Raw genomic sequence first — 23,216 nt, forward strand, 5'->3', positions numbered from 1 at the left:
CTCTTGGTTTTCTCTCAAAACTCACAGGTCCTATAAGACCAACTGAGGCTTTGATACCACTTGTGGGAGTAAAAGTGTTTAAACGATTGGAATTTCTAGTTTTAGCAGCAGGCAAGAAAGTTTGTAATTTAAAAAGTTGAAAGATAGATAAAGCAACTGATATGATTTTATTTCATTCAAAGTGCAGAATTTATACCAAAAAAAAAAAAAACAAATTACTACTACTTTTATGGTCTGGTACAACTGAAATCATAACAAATGTAGTCTAAAGTTCAGCAAAAACTAGCAAATCTTCATACTTGAGAGATTGCAGCAACAACCTTCAAAGACCAAGTCTTCAGTGATTGGAACCTGGAATGTCAACATCTGAACAAATTGGACTCCCATTTTGCATTAAAACTGCTTCCAACCCTATATGACTAGCATCAGTCTTCAAAACAAATGGTTGGGTGAAATTAGGCAATGCCAAAACTGGGGCAGAAGACATCAGTTGCTTCAATTCATTAAAAGCTCCCTCAGCTTCTTCATTTCATTCCAACAAAAAGAATTTTTCTTCAATAAATTTGTCAATGGTTTATTAACAACCCCATAACCTTTGACAAATTTTCTATAATATCCCGTAAGACCCAAAAAACCCCTCAAGGACTTCAATGAGGTAGGCCTAGGCCATTTAATCATAGCTTCAATCTTTTTACGGTTAGTATGCACCCCTGCCCCACTGATAATATGTCCTAAATACTCTACTTCCCTTACTGCAAAAGAGCATTTGGATTTCTTGGCAAAGAGTTGTTGTTGTCTCAGTATGTCAAAAACTAAGGAAAGATGTTCCAAATGATCCTGAAATGATTTACTATAGACAAGTATATCATCAAAGAAAACAAGAACAAATTTTCTCATATAAGGAGCAAAGATATGGTTCATCAAGGCTTGGAATGTTGCTGGGGTATTGGTCAACCCAAAAGGCATAACCTTAAATTCATAGTGGCCCTAGTGTGTTCGAAATGCAGTTTTAGAGGTGTCTGGCTCAGCCATCCTAATTTGGTGATACCCAGCTTTCAAATCAATTTTGGAAAAAATGGTGGCACCACACAATTCATCCAACAAGTCATCTATAATTGGAATGGGAATTTGTTTTTAAGGGTGGCATCATTAAGTTGTCTATAGTCTATGCAGAACCTCCAAGTGTTGTCTTTTTTTTTAACTAACAAAAAAGGAGAGGCAAAAGGACTGTGGCTAGGTTGAATGACTCCTGTTTGTAACATTTCTTTCACTTGCTTCTCAATTTCATTTTTCTGAAAATGGTTGTATCTATAAGGTCTGAGATTTATAGGTTTGGAGTTAGGTTTGAGTTGGATAGAATGGTTATAATCCCTATAAGGTGGTAATTGCGTAGGGTCTTTAAATAGGTCTGCTTATTTGTCTAATAAAAATTGTAGTTCAGGTGGAACATCACTCTTAGATTCAACATGTTCATCATTGACAGCAACAGCATGCAAAGAAAATAAATGAGTGAACATACCAGAAAGTCCCTTCCTGAACAATTTCTGTAATTGCTTCCCTGTCAACAGTTTTAATGAACCTCCCTCAGTCACCCAAATAAGGTCAATTTGCTTCCCTTCCTTTTGAAATGAAACTTTTAGGTTTTGAAAATCGAAAGTGATTGGACTATAAGACCTCATCCAATCCACTCCAAGTACCATGTTATAACCACCCAAATCCAACAATCTTATGTTGAAAAAGAAGGAATGACCCTGCATATTCCACGAAAACCCAACACACTTGAATCTACTAACCATCTTGTGACCATTTGCAATTGTCACAGAAAGTGGAGGGGCTTTTACCATCCTACATCCCAACTCTTTAGCAATTTTATAATCCAGGAAACTATGTGTGCTTCCACTGTCAATTAATATGACAATTGACTGCTTGTCTACCTTCCCTCTAATCTTCAATGTATTTGGAGAAATACTGCCATCTAAGGCATGCATGGAGGTCTCAACCTCCTCTCCCTCACCTTCATAGTCCTCCTCTCCCCCCATATTCCCCACTTCTTCCAATCCCTCTTCATCAGCCTGCAATGCTAATATTTGTTGAGTCTCACATTGATGACCAGGGTAATACCTGTCTCCACATTTAAAACAACTATTATTACCCTTTTTCAAGTCAAAGTTAATAAACTTTGAGGGTGGTTTCTCCAATTCAGCAACAAAAATTGGTTTAGAGAAAGAAGAACTTGGGTTTGCAGTAGAGAAATTAGGTTTAGATGTGGGATTGGCATTTCTAAACTGAGCATTTCTTGTGCTGTAGGAATTGAAGTATGGCCTAATATAAGGCTTTTGTTTTCTCAAAATAGCCTCAATGGATTGCTCTTGCAATTTTGCTTGTTCAAAGGCTTGCAACAATGATTCAGGTCTAAACATTTTAATTATAGGTCTCAATTCCTCACTCAACCCACTGATGAAACTAGAGATAAAATAAGCTTCAGATAGACCTGGATTATACTTCAACATTAAAGCCTTAAGCTCCTCAAACTTCTCCTGATAATCCAATACTGAACCTTCTTGATTTAACTTGTTGATTTAACTTGTTAAACTCCTCAACTACATCAGTTACAGTCTACTCCCCAAATCTCTTGCATAACTCTTCTGCAAATTCACTCCAAGATGCAGTTGGTCTACTGACTTGCCAACCTTGGAACCAAATGTCAGCTTTTTCCCCCAAAAATAAAGAAGCTACTTCCACTTTTTGTTCCTCACTCACATCATAAACTTGGAAATATTTCTGGCATTTTCTTACCCATCCTCTCGGATTACTACCATCAAATTGGGGAACATCTACCTTCAATTTCATCACAGAATTCCTCAAATTACAAGAACTCTTATGCCCCTGAGAACTATTACCAGAATCCCCATTTTCTTTCCCCTTCGACAGTGACAAAATACCCCTTCCTTCATTACTATTTGCTCCAATTTCAATAGGATTGACCCTAGTTCCATTCACATTAGATTGAGTTTCAAGGACCATAGGCTCCTTACTTTTCCCTTGCGACGGCTTCATCAATTCCATCATTTGACTCATCATCTCCTCCATTCTATGGCTCATCATTTCTTCCATTCTATGCAGCCCTGCACTCAAATCTTGGATTTTCTGATTCTGCAATTGCATTTGCTCCTCCAGATTCTGCAATCTAGGGTTTTTGATCGCCATATTCTGCTTAGCCTTCCTCGCCAACTTGATCAACTCAGCTATAGTGGGATCTTGAGAGACCTCAGGATCTTGATGCTTTGATACCAAAATGTTAGGAATTGGTCTCATAGACTTCTCAAGACCTGATGGTGGAGCACCAGCAACTTCTTCAATCACAGAGTAGCAACATGAGTAACAGAAGAATAGAAGAAAGAAAGAATAAAGAAAGAGAAGAAGATTCGAGGAAGAAGAAGAAAGAGAGAGAGAGAGAGAGAGTAAATGATTGTATTATTGATCAGATAATTCCTAATCCAAGATTTGTATAGTATTTATGCTTGCTAGTACATTGAGTTTATGGTTGTAACAAGTGCTAACTTCAGTAACAAATTACAAACAAACTCCTTAACTGTTCCCTCCTAAAATACAACTAACTGCTTAACTGTTCCCACCTAAAATACAACTCAGCAAGGATCCTCTTGACTTGTTGACTTCTCCCTCTTCTTGAGTTACTGTCACAAGAGAAGGATGTCTAAGTCTCCTATGCCACTGAATAAGTTCTTCCTCAGCACCCATAGACTGTCCCAACATGGCCTGATCAACACAATCATTCAATAGATATAGCCCATCTTGCAGTCTGCCACTGCCAATCGTTCTCCCTGTTATCAACTCCTGAAACACACAGTGAGTCTGAAAAAATTCAATTTTGCAGTTAAGAGATTTTGTGATAGAACCGACAGACAAAAGGTTAATAGGAAAGTTAGGCACATGTAAGACAGAACTAAGACTTATAGTAGGAATGCATTTAATAGAACCTGTTTTAGAAACATTAGATAAGGATCCATCCACAATGCGGACTTTTTCTTTACCTGAACATGGAGAATAGGATGTGAATTTATTCGAAGAGCCTGTAATATGTTTATTTGCTCCAGAATCTATAACCCAAAATAAATTATTATGATTGGCGATAGAAGCATTACCTGAGTTGACGAAGTTATAAGAGGCAACTGTAGTGGATTGCGATTCAAGCTGTGATAGGAATCGTCTCAGAGTCTGTACCTCTTCATTGGAAAACATCCTAGTGATAGCAGTATCTTCAGAAACACTCACAGCATCAGATAGGGATTAGCATTCGGTTCGAACCGAACCGAACAAAATCGAATTAAATTATAAAAACCGAATTACATATTTTAGAAACCGAACCGAGCTGAATCAAAATTGATGAAAAACTGAATCAAACCGAACCGTTCTATTTTGGTTTGGTTCAGTTCAAATAGATCAGTTTTGATTTTTGATTGATTTTTTAATTTAGACTTGATTTTCAAGTTATTTGGTCTAATTTTGACTTTGGTTTGAACCTATTAACCATTAATCAATGAAATTAAACAATTTATATATATATAATTAAATATAATTCATAAATTCCCTATAAAAATAAATCAATTTAAAAATTGATTCGGTTTGATTTAGTTCGATTTGAATATATAAAATTACTATTCGGTTCGGTTCGGTTTAACCGATTTTTTTCTCTTCAAAATCGAACTGAACCGAAATAACCGAAATTTTTATAATATAAAATCAAATCGAACAGATTAAATTTTAAAACCGAATCGATTGAACTGAATTGATTCGGTTCGGTTCAGTTTTTCGGTTTGAACTGAAATCTGCTCACACCTAGCCTCAGATACATTTGCTTGTGATCTAGCAAAGCCCATCTTTTTTCCTCATGCCCTTTAGTTGGGCGGCCGTGCAGCTTCTAACATTGTTCTTTAGTGTGCCGAGATTTCCCACAGTAGTCACAGTACAAGTGATCCTTATCTGATGGACCGTATGACTGTTCTCGTAAGGAGTTAGTAGCCAGCCCAGCCTTATCAACAGCTGTAGAATTGATCATGATACTCCTTTTGCTCTCCTCCTGCTGAATATAAGAGAATGTATGCCTTACGGTGGGGCAAAGATTCTTACCAAGCACTTAGACCCGAATCTAATCATACTCCACATTTAGCCTAGCAAGAAAATCATATATGCGCTCATTCTCAATCAATTTCTGAAACTTAACTGCATCAGCCGGACATGAAGCCTAAAAGTCCTGATAGAAATCCAACTCTTGCCATAGACTACTCAATTCCGCATAATACTGAGCAACAGTTAACTCACCTTGTTTCATTCCATGAACCTTGTTCATAAGCTCATAAACTTGTGCATCATTCCCAACTTGAGAATGAGTCTGAGAAACAGCACTCCAAATGGTAGCGGCACTGTTTAACAACAAATAACCATGACCTATATGAGGTTGCATAGAATTGATAAGCCATGACATAACAAGAGAGTTCTCTGACTCCCACTAGCTGTAGGTAGAACTAGTACTTTCTGGCTTTTTTCTATCTTCAGTGATATACCCCTGCAGTCCTCTAGCCTGAATGAACAGTAGACAAGATTTAGACCATGCCAAATAATTAGTTCCACCCAACTTTACAAGACTAATTTGTAAAGAGGGATTATCACTAATAAATCCAGCCTTTGTTTCAGAAGCTTTCTTCTTTTCATCAGTCATTTTTCAATTAAAGAAATAGGTACTGAGACAGAAAGCAAGAAACTGAGCAACGGAATATCCAAAAAAATAAATGTGCAAACCAGGTGTGGAAACACGTTGGTCAGAGGCGTGCTAGACAGGGAAGTTCGTTGGCAAGAGGCACGGTCAGAGAAATCACCGAAAAAAGAGTGCATGCGCTGATGCATGAAGAATGACGCGAGACTTCTGGAGGCGCATGAGCTCATGCGCTTCACTGGACGGTGGTGGGACTACGGGCGTAGGTCGATTGGCTGGTGTCCTTCCTCCTCAAGTGGGTGGTGACAGTCACCTCCTTCCTAGAACGACGTAGAAGCATGACCCAAAAAAAATTACCCAGAACTACACTGTTCAAGCCAATAAATTTTGGCACAACTTTGATACCATGTAGAAAATAGAGAATTTGGAAAATTTTCTTTTATATTTCTTCATACTAAAATGATTTACAAGCATTCTAATTTATATACAAAGGCTAGGACTAATTAGGAAACTAATAATAGCCAATAAATACAATGATTTCTAATTATATTCTAATTTACAGCTAATTTACACTGATTAAGGGATTTACACTAATTGAGGGATTCTAACAAATAGTCCTGTCCAATACAGAAGGAATTGTCATTTCGATAACAGGTCTCCTTGAAGTTAAGCCATTGACAGCGTCTTAACAGGCCAAGTGAATGTCCTCCATACCTGTTAAAACAGAGACAAAGCATATGTAAGGCCGCACAAGATTGTCTCAATTGTTCCATGAGGTAATGAAATCAAATATAATGATATACAACTCAACTAAGCCTTTATCTCAAAATTTGGGGTCGGCTATATGGATTCGCTTTCTCCACTCTAAACGATTTTGGGTTAAATCTTCAGAAATATGTAATACTTCTAGGTCATGTTGTACTACTCTCCTCCAAGTCAATTTAGGTCTACTCTTTTTTTTCTTTCTATCCTCTAACCTAATGTGCTCTACTTGTCTAACTGGAGCCTCCGTATGTCTACGCTTCACATGACCAAACCATCTCAATCTCACTTCTCTCAACTTATCTTCAATTGGCACCACTCCTACCTTTTCTCTAATACTCTCATTACGGACTTTATCTAGTCTAGTATGGCCACTCATCCACCTTAACATTCTCATCTCTGCAACTCTTATCTTAGACGCATACGACTCTTTCAGTGCCCAACACTCACTACCATATAACATAGCCGGTCGTATGGCTGTACGGTAAAATTTTCCTTTCAACTTATTAGGAATTTTACGATCACATAAAACTCCCGTGGCACGTCTCTACTTCAACCATCCGGCTTTAATCCTATGACTAACATCCTCCTCACATCCCCCATCTACTTGAAGGACTGAGCCTAGATATTTAAAGTGATTACTTTGAGACAGTACCACTCCATTCAAACTAACTCCTTCCCTATCACTAGTTTGGCTTTCACTGAACTTGCAATGCATGTATTCTGTCTTCGTTCTACTTAACTTAAAACCCTTTGACTCTAGAGTACTTCTCCAAAGCTCTAGCTTTCTATTGACTCCTTCTCGTGTCTCATCTATCAGAATAATATCATCCGCAAACAACATGCACCAAGGAATATTCTCTTGTATATGTTTCGTCAATTCATCTAAAACTAATGTAAAAAGGTAAGGGCTTATGGCTGATCCTTAGTGTAATCTAATTGAGATCGGAAAATCTCTTGTGTCCTCTCCCACTGTGCGCACAATAGTAGTTGCTCCTTCATACATATCTTTCAACACTTGTATGTACCTAATAGATACATACACTTGTACGTTACCAGTGATTACCACAAAACTTTTGTTGCAGCTCCCAACCACAATTAGTCGATTACTACCACCAATTTCTACATCATATCTAAGCCTAATTCTGTGAATATTTCATTCTAATAAAAAACAGACTAACAATTTTTCACCCATATCAAATTATGATTCCTCTATTCAGGCTTGATCTTTCAATTAAAATCATAGAGGTTGATAAGCGATGGTTTTCCCCACTTAAGACAACCATTTTAGAACATAATTATCAGAGAAAACAGATTCAAAAGCCAAAAGGCAAGTAATAATGAACTAAAAGGAGACCTTTCTGAACCAATATGAATGGTGCCTATATGCTGAGGGCCTGCATCTGGGTGACTTAGCTTGCAACATTGAAATAGGGGCAGCTTATCAACAGCTAGGTTTATCTTTGTAGTAGCCTGTTTCAGTGAGTGAAACCACTTATTAACAAGGTAACTCTGATTAATATCACAATGTAAAGTGTGGCAACAATTTCAACTATGTTGCTTACAGAACTATAGTCAGAGTATTTCAGGGTACGAATAAAATCATCAGGAAGAACATTATTGGGCACTAACTCCTGTATCAGAAAATCATAACCTAAAATCAGAACTAAAATCTCTTTAGGAAATTATTTTTCACAACACTATTCATTTATGCCTCTAGAAACTTACCAATGCATTGACAGTAATGAACATGAGAACATCTTAACATGAAAGTTTTACAAGGAGTGACATTTGACAACACAACTGAACAAAGCACCTCTGCTGTACCATCAGCCAGGAGTACCTAAAACCATGATATCCCATGTTAGTTTGATTGAGCTAATAAACTAACTTTATTGAGGGAATTGAATACTGAAACTAACCCCATGCACTGCCCCAGAATCATTAATTATCATTTCTGAAACCTAACCAAACAAAACAAATTGTCAAAGGTTATGTAAATAAACAATGGAAGGTACTAACACAAAACAGTTAAGACATGAATGAAACATGATAGGGGGAAAAAGAAAGTTACAAAAGCTTGATGATAACCCTTGGCTACTCGAACATGATTCACAAACCAAAGACAACTCAGACAGTTGTGCATGCCAAGTCACCATTCATGATGGCATTCCAGCAATGGCAAAGCACCCAAATTCAGCTTTGAATTATAGCTAATAAGAGGAAGCACAGAATTATATTGCTGTGAAAGGGTTCAGATTATCAATGATTGACTGCATTATGGAAGAGCTTCAAAAGAGACCTTAGATTATGAGGTCAGCAGTTCAAAAACAATTAACTAGAAGCTTTTACTCTGCAAAAGATTGTATACACTTTTGTTTTTCAGATGTCTAATGCTTTCTCCCTGGAAAAGGACCAAGGTATATGATGAAAGCTGGAGGAGTAATTCATGCAAACATACCCCAGCACTCGTCACAATATGAGCCCCAGCTTTCTTAGCAGCATTACCAATAGCACAGGATACTGAGCCCATCCACCTTCATGCCTACAGTTAATATAAATTCTGAAGCATCAGGGCTGTCTGAACGACCTTAATCACTGCATTTAGGAGGAATAACTCTGGGTGGCAACAAAAAACGAATATGGATTAAAATAATTAACTTGGAATTTAGTTGAAGCCAAAAATTTTGATTAGTTTTAAGCATTAATCTTCTAAAAGTTACTTATGAGCTATAAAAAAACCTGCATTCTCCAGAGGCAAAAGTAAAAAAGTATATTGGAGGCACCCTCAGTCTCATACTACAAAAGTTTGGACAGTTTTATCAGTAATAATCTTCTGAATGGATAAAGAAGTAATGTTTAACCTACTCTTCTAAAACTCAATGCAAAACAATCTGCCTTCATATCATCATCAGTCAAAAAAAACTACACCTCAAAGAAGATGCACTGACTTTTAACCTCCATGGGTATGTTTGTTTTCTGAGCTTTACATAAAACACATTCAATCAAAACTAACACACCTCCACATTGCGATGGAGTCTTATCGTGGTACCTATTACAGCATCTGTTGCAAGGGTTGCCTTCAGAACATCCGTCTGTAAATTCAGCAGCAGAGGAAAAATATGCCAAGGTCAGTAAAACTTTACAAGATTTGAAGCCAGTGCATCTCCAAAAACACTGTTATAGCCATTAAGACAATTTAGTGAACAAAAGCTTCAATAAAATGTACTGAATAAGCTTCCTATAGTCTCAGATAGTGAAATTGCCATAAAACAATAACTTAAAAGATTTTGTTCCTCTCTCCCTTACAAAATAGAAGAGATTCCAAATCGATAGTTCAGAGTTGTATCAGAATAATATAATAATTACAAAATTAAATAAGGACAATCATTTTGTTATTACAGAAAACATTGTGACATTGAATAAAAATTGTAACATAATGATTTTTAAGCAAATGCTTCACAGTTCACAGTATTTGAAGTTCAACGAGTACCAATGAAATGGAATCAAGACGAGCAAGCTATGTGTTGGAAACGAAATAATCAATATAAGATCTTCTCAAGAATTTGAATCCTTCAAATTATAAAATAATATGAGAACAGGTCAAATTATGACCTCAAACCAGTTATTCAAAACCTTTGAAGCTGGAGACAATAAAAGGTCCATGAAGTCCCTGTCAAAATCAACAAACGCATATCATGAGATAATGCTGTTATTCAGGAAACCTATTTAACTCAAGCTAAGAAATTTGCAAGAGTTTTGCTAGGTAATACACCGTCACATGTTTCCTTATTAGGATCAAAACCTGTACACTTGAAATTAGTGAAAAAGAGCTTTTACACCATATCTCTCTGACCTAAGGAAAAAGCCTGCCGCGAAAAACGTGCCCAAAAAGCTGATTTCTGTATTTTGTCCTCGAACCAGCATTAAAGATGAGATACTATGCAAAGATTCTGGAGGAGGTGAATCCAAAAGTGGATCCATAAACTTGCAGAAGTTCTCTAGCTGATTCTCATACCGGCATATTGTAATTTACTCAATTTAGAAAATCAGGAAAAAATAAAAAGAGTTGAGAATTAGTATAGATATAAGAAAATACACCTACTCTAAAAGACAAGGCTAAGGATATTAACCACAGACATATGAAGAATCAAGAAAAATCATTTAAACTGGAGAATGTTATACACCCATGTCAAACTACTAGGATTAAACCAAGAGTTAAAAACATTATAGGTTAACTATATCAACATCATCTTGAAAATGATTTTGTGTAAAATGAAGCCTACTAAATTTGGCCAGTTTCTGCTCTCAGTGATAGTTCATGATCTTTATTTGGGTGCCCACCTTGTAAGCTAAGCCCAGCATCAATTTGCAGTACTACTTCAAACTATGAATACAATTATTTCTATCTAAAAAGGAACATGAATTACCATGATCAAATTTGCTTATATTACAATAACATCAATCAATAATGATAATCTTCAATAGCTCAAACTTCAGTCTCTTTAATAAAATGCAAGATCAAAATCATTAATAACTAAAAAGAGGAAACATGGGGCCAATAGAACCTGGGATAAGCATCTGCATCTCGAATGAAGAACTTGGAAATCTCAGAATGATTAAGGTCCTTATGAGGTCCTAACAGAAGTTAGCTTCCATCTATACAGTGCATAAACGAAGACGGATTTCTCTTTAACAACTTCAGTCCGTGTCTCCCTAACTCCAACTCTCTTCCCCAATCCAAAAACACAGATGTGAATAATGATGAAAGAAAATTAAACAATGCTGTTCTTGGAAAAACAGAGATTTGGTAATACTTGACGACACGGGCGGAGGGAGGAGACTTAGGAGGTACAATTTAAGTGCTATTAAATTTATTATTATATACAATTGAATTTTATATTAAACATATTCTAAAATTTTTTAAATTTTTATTTAATGCATGATAAACCCCTAACAATTGATTGCTTCGATTAGAACCTGATATGATAGTGCCAGTTGAAAAAATTAATTCCTTAATCAAAATAAATCTACATTAATATTTTCTTTCTCACTCAGAAGCCGGAGACTGCGACGGAGGCTAGAGATATTATTGTCGTCTAGTTCTCTTCAATTGTCGTTGTGGTGGCTGAGAAAATAGCACAAATGAAAAAAAAAAAACAAAATTTTATTGATCAGTGAAATTAAAAGTCCATAGTTCGATTCATTTATGAATTATTTGGTTTGTGATTGATTTGTTTTTATTTCTGATGCAGGGAGAGTGAAATTGATCAAAAGGCACATTAACTATGAGTGTTTCTGATGCAGGGATAGTGAAATTGATCAAAAGGCACAATAACTATGAGTGTTCTTTAGGCCTTGGGCATTATTCTCGCTATTTGGCTTCTTTGCGATTTTCCATCAGAGATTGAATTTGGAGTTTACAATTGTTTGGATGTGTTTTTAAGAGAGAGAGAGAGAGATAATAACAAATTATGAAGACTTATTTATAAATAACTGTAATAATTAGGAACTAATTTGCCAAAATATATGGATAAAATTCTAAATAATAAAAAATATATAGGGACCTTTGATTAATTTACCCATAATTTTAATTTAGTGAGTCTCATATATTGATATGAATTTTTCATTATTAAATTTTTTATAATTTTAATTTACTGAAACTCAGATAAAATAATTTTTTAATGTATCACCCTAATGTTTTTAATGCCATTAGCCACTTTCTCATCTAAGTCCTAACAGAGCGAAATCACGCTCCTCGAGCATCGAGTCCTAAAAGCACTAGATTACAGAGTATATAAGTGTATTTTTTTTTCCTTAATTTTATAAGTTTTATCGTTTTTCGTAGAACAAGGACAAAGGGACATCTTTCCAATAATTACAAATAAATTCAGCCACATTGCTTTTTAAGTCCTGCATGATTTGTTCAATCATAATTCTCATCGAAACAAGTCTGCCATTGCAACCGGTATGGAAAATAAAATGCCATACATTATTCCTTCTCTGCAACTTACATTAGAATTTAGCATTTCACCAACTAAAGAAAGTATTTGCTAAACCATAGCCCTTCAAAATATGGTAATCTTTCAGGGAAAAATGGTTTTCGCATTTCCCAAGGATCTTGCATAGTCTGTGAGAAAGAGTTCCAAATTTTTCAATAAAAATTAACTGTCCATGATGAAGAGGGTTCATATATAGATAAGACTTCTCAGCTCATCTTGTCTTCTCCTGCGAAAGCCCAGTATTTTCTACTTGTAAGGGAATCACATCATAAATTGTTTCACATTGATTTAAGATCAATCATCTCTGACCTCAAAGACTTTTCTTTGTTCATGCAGAACCCTTCGTTAATGCAGCTTCAGGATTCTGTCGGCGCTGTTCCCTCTGAAACAAATATAAGTCGATCAATAAAAAAGATCACTTAAATAGTCAAACATCTGGCTCAATCGGTCAAAGGAGACATATATGCCAAAACCTCAACAAGATAACAAAAATTATACATTGGTCACAATCCAATGCTGCTAGTTCCCCGTTAGTGATCAGCTTGGCATGTTGCTTGCACAATAAATGGGTCATATAATGGACCACCAGACCAACTCACCAGTGCTTGTTCCAGTATAGGTTTGGGAAGGGAGGGACCTAAAAGGGTTCCCGTCCTGGGTTTGACTGTACCGATCCTGGTTCCAACCCAGACCATGGTAAAGTTCTACTTGTATGCATTTGAATCAAATGGCTCACGTAATATCAATTAGTATAATGTAGCACAATCCATGAAAGCACAAAAATATCACTACAATTTTATTTCCCAAGTGCAAGTGTGCTCTTGTTATATAAGAGCAATACTGCATTCTCCCTTGTCTATACAATGCTCCTTTTCTTTCCCTTTCTTTCTAATACTGGCAATGGCTAGGGCAAAGTTTTGATAGGTGATGCTTCTTTGCGAGCAACTTTAATTTACACCCGACTTTTCCACAATTCTTCCCTTTCCATTCCACCCAGGCCATCTTGAAACCTTTCACCTGGCCAGAGAATTAAAAATTACATAATCCAAACCCTGGTCACATAACTTACTTTCCAAGAAAACCAACTAGAAATATATTTCTCACTGATTATAAAGTTGTATACTCAGTAAAATGAGAATTTTCACCTTCAGGGGATATCTATCTCACAAGTCATCTTCACTCATTTCTATCCAATATTAATGGCTCCTTCAAGAAATACACTGTTACATACCAGAGAAAGAGGTTTAGGAAAAAAATAGAGTAGAGGAATTATTAAATGTAATGCAAAGTATAAAGAAGTGTTGGAGCTGAGTTAGTTGATTTTGGAGGGAAATATCAAATTGTAGGCAAGGGCGGGAACAGTTATTAGAAAGTAGCAGAGTAGTATAAATACTGTTGCATAAGAAATAAAGATCATCATAAGAGTAATAAAGATTCAGTTTCTACTTCTCAATCTCAATCTCTCAGTTTCTTTTCTTTCTCTCAATCTATCTTCTTCCTTCTATTTTCGAGTCTATTCCTTAACTCTCTTCCCTATTTCCAATTTATTTCTTTCTGTAACTGACAGTTAGGGTTTAGATCCTGACAAATTGGTATCAGAGCTCAAAGATCCCTGAAATCTGTTGGGTTTTCCTTTCTTGGGGGTTACAATTATGACTAGATCTGTGGTAATTAGTGCCGAAGCAGTGAGGCTTGCAGAGTTGGAGGAGAAGCTTAACATTTACCAGTTGGAATCCAAGAAGGCTATCGAAGATCTGGAGGGAAAGATTAAGCAATCTGCTGAGTCAGTTTTGGGGGACCTGAAGATTTTTGTGGCTACTCTTGTCAATGACAAAGGTAAAGGAATTTGTGGTGAAGGAAGCGGGGTTAGAAATGATCAACCACCTATAATCAATCTTGAAGGGAAGGGCATTTTGCCAAACCCTAAGGAGAACTTGAACCCTCAATCAAAAGAAGCAGGAAGTTCTTCTACCACAGTTGTAATGGACTGGGAAGCCAGATCCAAACTGTTACCTAAGGTGGAGTTAGTTACTTTTGATGGCCAAGATCCTAGATCTTAGATAAGAAAATGCGTGAAATTTTTTGAGGTGTATAGGGTTCCTAGAGAGCAGATGGTAGAGATGGCAAGTTTGTTTTTGATAGGAAGAGCTGATGCTTGGTTTCACAATTGGAGTAAGGAAAGGAAAAACAGTTCTTGGGAGGAGTTTGAGCAGAATTTGTGCAAGAGGTTTGGAGAGCAGGGATTGGAGGATATAGTGGAGGAATTTATGAAAATAAGGCAAGAAAGAAGTGTGGATGAATACCAAGATAAATTTGAAGACTTAAGGGTGAGAATGGAGCAGGTAATGCCTGATTTGGAGGAATCTTATTTTCTTTCTGCATTTATTGGGGGATTAAGGGATGATATAAGGTTGATGGTGAGGATGCTAAAACCAGTGGCATTAGCTAATGCTTTTGAAGCAGCTAAGTTGCAAGAACAATTGTTAGAAGTCCAAAGAAACACTACACCATCATTCAGAACCTATAACAGTACCCAAAGACCTTCTCAATTCAGTTCTTGTTCTTCTGCTACCACCAAACCATCTCAATACAATTCCAGTTATCCATATGCTCCTAAGCCACCAATAATTAATTCTAGTATTAGCCACAAATCTAATTCTGTGGGAGTTAAACCTACTCAGTCTATGAGTGCTTCTTCTGTTAACCAAACCACCATAAAACCTAATAGCCAATAGTTAACTAATGATAAAAGGCCTCTTAAGCCCTGTTTCAGGTGCAGAGAAAAATATTTTCCAGGTCATCAATGTAAGCAGAAGACTTTGATGGCTTTGCATGATGAGGGAGAAGGAGATCAAGGGGAGGAAGTTTGGCATGAGGATTGTGAAGGTTATGATGGGTTGGATCATGGAATTCAAGAGGAATTTGCACTGTCTGTGAATGCAGTGGAGGGTTCTCAAGGGGTGGATACAATCAAGGTATTGGGGTATTGTGGGAATAGACAATTAGTCATTCTTATTGATAGTGGAAGTACTAGTAGTTTTATTGATGCTAAAGTAGCAAGAGAACTAAAGCTGCCTTGTGTGCCAATTACAACAACAGCAATTATAGTAGCGGATGGGAGAAAAATTATGAGTTCTTCTATTTGTAATAATTTCACTTGGAAGATGCACAACTATAAGTTTTCTTTTACTGTTAGAACTCTGGAATTGGGCAGTTTTGACATGATACTAGGAGTTGATTGGATGAGAAGTTTCAACCCTATCGTGTTTGACTTTGAAGCTAGATTGGTGAGATTTCAAAAGGATGGGAAAAGTGTAGAATTGCAAGGATTAGTGATGCAACAACCCCAATGAAGCTGTTACCTTGTAGTAGTTACCACAAGCTATTGCAGAAGCAGGGGTCAGACTTCCAAACTCCTTTAATCAATATTCAGTTTTCTGAACAGCAAGAGGTAAATTCTGAATCTTCTGGATGTTTTTCTTCATCCACTTATCCACCTGGAATTCAATCTCTATTGGATAAGTATTCCTTCTTATTAGTGGAGCCAAAGTCACTTCCACCATTTCGATCTCATAATCATTTCATCCCTCTATTACCTACTGCACAACCTATCAATGTCAGGCCCTATAGATATCCTCATTTCCAGAAAACTGAAATTGAGAATTTAGTGTCTGAAATGCTTGATAGTGGAGTAATTCAGCATAGCACTAATCCTTATGCCTCCCCTGTTTTATTAGTTAAGAAGAAGGACGGTTCTTGGAGATTTTGTGTGGATTATAGAAAGTTAAATGATGCTACTGTTAAGAATAAATTTCCAATACCTATTATTGAGGATTTATTAGATGAATTGCATGGTGCAACAATCTTTTCTAAGATAGACCTTCGAGCTGGATACCATCAGATTCAAATGAACACTTCAGATGTTTCAAATACTGCATTTAAAACACATAATGGGCACTTTGAGTTTACAGTCATGCCTTTTGGCCTTACAAATGCACCAGCAACATTTCAAGCCCTTATGAATGATATATTCCAGCCATTCCTTAGGAAAAGTGTGTTAGTTTTCTTCGATGATATTCTCATTTACAGTCCTGATTTGGAGTCTCATATTTCCCATTTGGAAGATGTTTTAAGGTTTTAGCAGAACAACAGCTTTATGCTAAACTTTCTAAGTGTTCTTTTGCTCAAAGTCAAGTGGAGTACTTGGGGCATATAATATCTGCAAAAGGGGTAGCTACAGATCCTGACAAGATAAGGGCTATGGTTGAGTGGCCTGCGCCTAAGTCAGTCAAAGAATTGAGGAGCTTTTTGGGGCTGACTGGATATTACAGAAAATTCATTAGGAATTATGCCCTTATTAGTAAACCCTTGACTGATTTACTAAAAAAAGATGCATTCCAGTGGTCTTCAATAGCACAACATGCCTTCGAGAGGTTGAGGAATGCTATGTCTTCTACCCCTGTGTTGGCTATGCCAGATTTTACTCAATCATTCATTGTTGAAACTGATGCTAGTAGTCAAGGTGTGGGAGCTGTATTGCAGCAACAAGGGCACCCTGTTGCCTTTATTTCTAAGGCATTTGGAGTAAGAAGTATGGGGCTTTCAGTTTATGAGAAGGAATTGATGGCAATTACTTTTGCTATTTCTAAATGGAGACATTATTTAGAACAAGGGCAATTTTTCATTAAGATAGACCATGAAAGCATTAAATACTTGTTAGAACAGCGACTTCATACTAACTTGCAGCAGAGGGGAATTTCTAAATTGGTAGAGCTGGATTATAAGATTTTGTATAGAAGGGGTATTGAAAGTAAGGTGGCTGATGCCTTGTCTAGAAGAAGCTTTGCGGAACAGCCTGGAATTAATTGTTTTGCTTTGCAATCTGCTGCAGTTCCTACCTGGATATCTAATGCTACAACTACATATGAAGGAGATGTGAGGGCTGCGGAATTGATTCAACAGCTTTCAGTGGCAGCAGGTAGTGTTCCGGGATTTACTCTCAAATCTGACTTGTTGTATTATAAGGGCAGATTATATGTTGGCTGTAATACTTCTTTAAGAAGTCATCTCATTACTTTGTTTCACAATTCACCCTTAGGAGGGCATTCAGGGGTATTGAGAACTTGTCATAGGTTGAAGAAACATTTCTATTGGCCAGGATTGAAAGAGGATATGCTAGATTGGGTAAAGAAGTGTGATGACTGTGCAAGATGTAAGGGGGAAACTTGTGCTACTCCTGGTTTGCTACAGCCTCTACCACTTCCTAACCAGGCTTGGCAGCATATCTCTATGGATTTTGTAGAACAATTGCCCAAGTCAGCTGGCAAAGATACCATCTTGGTTGTTGTTTGTAGATTCACCAAGTATGCTCACTTTTTACCTCTCTCTCATCCCTATTCTGCATCTTCAGTTGCTCAACTATTTTTGGACCATGTTTATAAGTTGCATGGTGCCCCTCAAACTATTTTTTCAGATAGGGATAAGGTTTTTACAAGCCTTTTTTGGAGAGAATTGTTCAAGAAGCTGGGTTCTTCTCTTTGTTTTAGCACCTCTTATCACCCTCAATCTGATGGCCAAACTGAGAGGGTAAATCAGTGTTTGGAAGGGTATTTGAGGAGCATGGCTCATTTGAAACCTATCACTTGGGGTAGGTGGATTTCCTTAGCAGAATGGTGGTATAATTCTACCTACCGTAGTGCTATTAGGATGACTCCATTTGAAGCTCTTTATGGTTACTATCCTCCAATGCTACCAGCTTTGCCTACTGAAAGGTCAACAGTTGCTGCAGTGGAAGAATTCCTCAAGGACAGGACAACTATTACTTCCTTACTCAAAGAGAATTTACAGCTAGCCAGGAGTAGAATGAAGCAGCAAGTGGATAAAAAGAGGAGTGAAAGGGACTTTCAAGTTGGGGATTGTGTGTATTTGAAATTGCAACCATATAGGCAGACCACTATTGTTGTGAGGAAGCATCTCAAGTTATCTGCCAAATATTATGGTTCTTTTCAAGTTGTGGAAAAAGTGGGAGCAGTTGCTTACAAGTTGAAGTCGCCAGAATCTTCTACTGTCCATCCAGTTTTCCATGTTTCATTACTTAAGAAGATTGGGGATAACAAGATACCTATTTTGGAGCTTCCTAAATTGGTAGACAATCAGGTGGAAGTTAAGCCAGTTCAGGTGTTACAGAATAGAGTAATTGTCAGGCAGAATATGCAGGTGCCACAATCTCTTATTCAATGGAATGGGCTACCCCAAGAGGATGCTACTTGGGAGGATGATTCCTTTCTCAGATCTCAATTTCCAGCCTTTTACACCTCCTTGGGACAAGTAGGTGCTCAAGGAAGGGGTATAGTTACATACCAGAGAAAGAGGCTTAGGAAAAAAATAGAGTAGATGAATTATTAAATGTAATGCAAAATATAAAGAAGTGTTGGAGCTGAGTTAGTTGATTTTGGAGGGAAATATCAAATTGTAGGCAAGGGTGGGAACAGTTATTAAAAAGTAGCAGAGTAGCATAAATACTGTTGCATAAGAAATAAAGATCACCATAAGAGTAATAAAGATTCAGTTTCTACTTCTCAATCTCAATCTCTCAGTTTCTTTTCTCTCTCAATCTATCTTCTTCCTTCTATTTTCGAGTCTATTCCTTAACTCTCTTCCCTATTTCCAATTTATTTCTTTCTGTAACTGACAGTTAGGGTTTAGATCCTAACATACACGGTGTTGCAGCACATCAACAAAAGTAATCTCCATAAATACTAAGAGCGATCTAATATTACTTGACTACTTAAATAATTAAACTAAACATACTGGTTAGGAAGCCAGAAAAATATGAATTGCTCAATGTTGTCCTGAAACAGTTCACAAATATTGTTACTGAAGGAAGGACAACCATTCTCTTACTTAATGCATAAAGTGTCATATTGAATCATATGTACTGATGCATAATCAGCACTTATAGAATAAATAATATAGTTAATAATCATTCAATTGGCATGCCTTCATTTTAACTTCATTTAAAAATATTAATTCAACATTAATAATGTACTAATTTGTGGTGGAGAATAGTACTTTTCCCTAGTCCTGGCAAATGAAAAGAGTGAGAGAGATTAGAGAATACCCTTCTTTCCCAGTAAGGATGGAAGCACACAAAGTCATAGACTGGAGTAATAGTTGACACCAAGATGACGTTGAGTCCAGTAAACAGCAAAAGAGCTGTCATGGGCCTTGTTCTATGTGGCATCTTTTATCTGCAAAGAGGTCATTGGTTGAATAGTTAATATTCTATTACATAATTGTAACTGATGCGTGTGTGTGTGTGTATATAACTCAGACAGATATTTATTATAGAAGTGGAGAAGATTGATAATGTACAAAAAGAAATCAGAAAATTATAAATAGGAGACATGAAAAAAGTGGTAAATGATTATTGGGTTAAAACAATTGATTTGGGTTTTCTCATTTACTTATTGCCTTTTCAAATTTCTTAAAGTTATAAAAAAACCCAACCCCTCTTAACACAATAAAATCCCCCAAAACCACGACCATCATGGTAGCACATTAGCACTATTCATCTATTCTAACCAGCAACAACTATCTAACTAATCCAAATATTTCACTATCAAGAGAAGAAAGAAGAATATCACAGTAACTGCACGGGCACTTGGCAATATTTAAAGTTACACATTCGGTTTAGTAATAATAAAGTTACATATTCAATTTGGAAACAATAAAAAAAAATAATAATAAAGTTACATACGAGGATAAAGTTGAGGAATGCCTCAGGTTCTCTTTCACTGTCTTACTTGCACATTCCACTTGAAAAACTAAAGAGCAATACGGAGTGTTTTTACATGTTCTGAGGCATTTTAATTGTTTTTTCTCAAAACCAAATACAGAAAATGAAAATGCTAGAAGCGTAGAAGTAGATAATAAGATGAAATATCTAATATGCACCAAATATATTAGCAAGCAGCGAAGAATGAATTTAGAGGGAGAGAGAGTCTTACATATAAGGATTGAAAGAAAATGTTTAGTTAAAAATCTTCAGCTTTCATTACTTCCCTACAAAACCTTTCCTACACTTACCAACCTGATGATGTAAAGGAAAAACGCATTTTTAAATTTAGACTAACCAATTTGGCATTTGCATAGTAGATTTGGTCTCCCAACATATCTAATTCTTTAATTTAGACTAATTCACAAGATGAAAGCAAGCCAATAAAATTAGTTTACATTTGACAGTGAACTTCATTAAAACTTCAACTAACTATACTCTTGCCAATTTCTACTTATCACTTTAACTATATTTGTAGAAAAATGGAAATTGAAACTGCTGAGTTCCTATCTAAATTTGCAGTTAATTGCACCGAAATAATCACAGGAAGATCAGAAAAAAAAAAAAAAAAAAAAAAACCTGCAATCTATTCAGCTGTATCAAACAGCTAGAAAATAGGTATAAAACAGAAACGATTCAATTCCAAATTTGCAATTGCAGACAATATAGATCACTAAATGCCTATCTGAAATAAAAAACAAAGCAAGAAATCGAAAACAAAGATAAAATCGTTTAAAGATGGGATTAAGACCACAGAAAGGAATCTACCTCTAAGATATCTGCAAAACAGAACCGCGAGCGTGCCTAGCGAAGCAACAACAACAATAACAACCTACCAATCACCAAACATGTTAGGAAATAGAATCACTGATAAATTATGGCGCCCCATCTTCTTTCAATCTAAACAAAAGTTCACGGTTTTAATTTTCGCCCTCATTTCGTAAAAAAATCAATAGAAATAGAGACAAAGAGGAGTACCGGTGGTGGAGTGTGGACGCCGGCGGCAATAACCAGCCGAAGGAAACACGGTGGCCGTGGTAGCTCGATCGGTGATGGGTTGTATCTTGAAGGGGAGTAAGTGGTTTTACATAAAAGAAAGATTAGGTGGTTTGAACAATTTTGTATTTTATTTTCGTTTAATAGAAGGTCATTTAAATTTTATTTTAATTTAGTATTCACCAATGAATAACAAACTCACCTGTAAGTGCCGATTCAAGAACCTATTCCATCAAATCCCCTTATAAAAAATATTAAGAAAAAAAAAACCAAATTAATTAAACAACGTAATTAATTTCACTAACCTTAAAATAATCTTAAAATATGATTAAAAACAAAATAAATATGGAAAATTATTTTCAATACTTAAGACTTTTTTATTTTTTAAAAATAAACGAAATTTAAGTTAAATTTCATTTACATAATTTAATCTAAGTTTTTTTTTTCTATTTCTCCTAGCTGCAGTCTAAAATTTTTTAAAAGTGTAAATATATTTTTATTTTTATATATTTATTTTTACTAATTAAAATAAGTATTTTTCTCAAAATAAAAATGATTACATTTTCCCTAAATGTAAACCACTTAAATTTTTTATAGACGTTAAAGTAAGTTTTTTTTTTCTTTTCTCCCCTAAAAATTAGGCCAAAGTTTTCTATTCTTTTACAGTATAATAATTATTATTATTGTTATTAATTAAAATAAAAATTCCTTAAAAAATTTGAGATATTTATATTTTTTTATATATTCCAAGTGAATGACAATGTTAATTATGACATTCAATGTAATTTGAAATATATAATTTTATTATTTTCAAACTTTCAATAATGACAAAAATATAATTTTTTTTTAATGAAAGGGTCTTTTTAATTAATTGAAAGAAAACATAAATGTGTTTTAGTTCAATTTTAGAACAATAAAGGCTTACTAATAATAATTAACATAATTTTAAGATATTCTTATATCTATTATATTGTAAGAGGACATTTTTAGTATATTATTATAAATTATAATAATTTATTTTTATTTTTAATTAATTTAAAAAGAAATATTATGAGTTAATTATAAAAGAGTAGAGAATTATTTAACTTCTTTTCTTTTCTCTATTTGATGTCAAAATAAGAAAAAAAAAAATTTCTTTCCCTTCTTTCCATTTCACAGTTTGCATAAGAATCGTGCACTCTGCATAAGGGCGTCTTTGAATGGGCATCAACCCATCGTCTGCAAACAGTTGTCAAATTATGAAATTTGAAAATTTAAGAACTTGATACACTTCCAGACAAGCTTCTATACAATTTCCTCTCTTCTTTTCTACATTCAATAGATGGAAACCTAAATACAGAACATGCTAAAGATTTTTTATTATATTTCCTCGAAACTCTGGGTGTCATTCTATGGAGAAGTGATTGTTAAGATTTTGCCTTCTGCATTAAAAAACAAAACCAGCATGGCTACATAATGGAATATTCTGATTAACCAAATTTTAGTTCTTGTGAAATGTGAAATGATACTCATTTCATGAGCCTTGGCGCCTTAAGTAAATATACACTCCTTAGAAATCCTTTCCCAACTTCATCTATAGGCTACAGCTTTTAACACATCAATATCAGATCTTCACCTGCTCAATTTTCACCATAAAAAAAGAACACAAATGCAGTAGACGACTTCATTATCAAACTTCACCAAAACTGAAACGAAATGGGCAAAAGAATAGACAAATAGAAAATTGAAACGGAAAGGAACGAACCTCGAGACCTTCGGGGATTTTGTTGATGGATTCTTTAATTGCTGAAACGGTTTCTTCCACGAGTTCAACAACTATGAAACTTTTAAGTCCATTGGCTCCATTAATGTACCAAAGTTCATCGTCGCTTGTTTTAGCAGTGCTGGT

At 35.6% G+C, this 23,216-nt stretch overlaps 2 protein-coding genes across 10 annotated transcripts; both read right to left on the bottom strand.

The window, feature by feature from the left end:
* Positions 1-9,025: 9,025 nt before the first annotated feature.
* On the bottom strand, positions 9,026-11,587 carry LOC110665003 (uncharacterized). Of its 5 annotated transcripts, none has more exons than XM_058153200.1 (4): positions 10,350-11,587; positions 10,109-10,166; positions 9,537-9,588; positions 9,026-9,111 (listed from the first exon to the last, which is right to left on the bottom strand). In XM_058153200.1, the coding sequence occupies exons 1-4, from the start codon at positions 10,475-10,477 to the stop codon at positions 9,098-9,100; spliced, it is 252 nt and encodes an 83-aa protein (XP_058009183.1). In that variant the 5' UTR covers positions 10,478-11,587; the 3' UTR covers positions 9,026-9,097. The 5 variants fall into 5 exon arrangements, 1 of the variants encoding a protein (XP_058009183.1); XR_009151278.1 differs by lacking the exon at positions 9,026-9,111 and having other exon boundaries at positions 9,536-9,588; positions 10,334-10,498; positions 11,062-11,584; XR_009151276.1 differs by lacking the exon at positions 9,026-9,111 and having other exon boundaries at positions 9,536-9,588; positions 10,334-11,576.
* A 774-nt stretch (positions 11,588-12,361) lies between these two features.
* LOC110665009 (uncharacterized) lies at positions 12,362-21,671 on the bottom strand. 5 transcript variants are annotated; one of them, XM_021824946.2, is made up of 5 exons: positions 21,531-21,671; positions 21,311-21,395; positions 21,101-21,164; positions 19,616-19,745; positions 12,362-12,877 (listed from the first exon to the last, which is right to left on the bottom strand). In XM_021824946.2, exons 4-5 carry the CDS (start codon positions 19,736-19,738, stop codon positions 12,824-12,826), a joined length of 177 nt encoding a protein of 58 aa, XP_021680638.2. In that variant the 5' UTR covers positions 19,739-19,745; positions 21,101-21,164; positions 21,311-21,395; positions 21,531-21,671; the 3' UTR covers positions 12,362-12,823. The 5 variants fall into 5 exon arrangements, with proteins under 5 accessions (XP_021680638.2, XP_021680644.2, XP_021680639.2 ...); XM_021824952.2 differs by lacking the exon at positions 21,531-21,671 and having other exon boundaries at positions 12,362-12,721; positions 12,805-12,877; positions 21,311-21,524; XM_021824947.2 differs by lacking the exon at positions 21,531-21,671 and adding an exon at positions 20,255-20,321 and having other exon boundaries at positions 21,311-21,524.
* Between the last annotated feature and the right edge of the window lie 1,545 nt (positions 21,672-23,216).

The sequence above is a fragment of the Hevea brasiliensis genome, chromosome 9 (genome assembly GCF_030052815.1).
Source record: "Hevea brasiliensis isolate MT/VB/25A 57/8 chromosome 9, ASM3005281v1, whole genome shotgun sequence".
Lineage (NCBI taxonomy): Eukaryota > Viridiplantae > Streptophyta > Magnoliopsida > Malpighiales > Euphorbiaceae > Hevea > Hevea brasiliensis.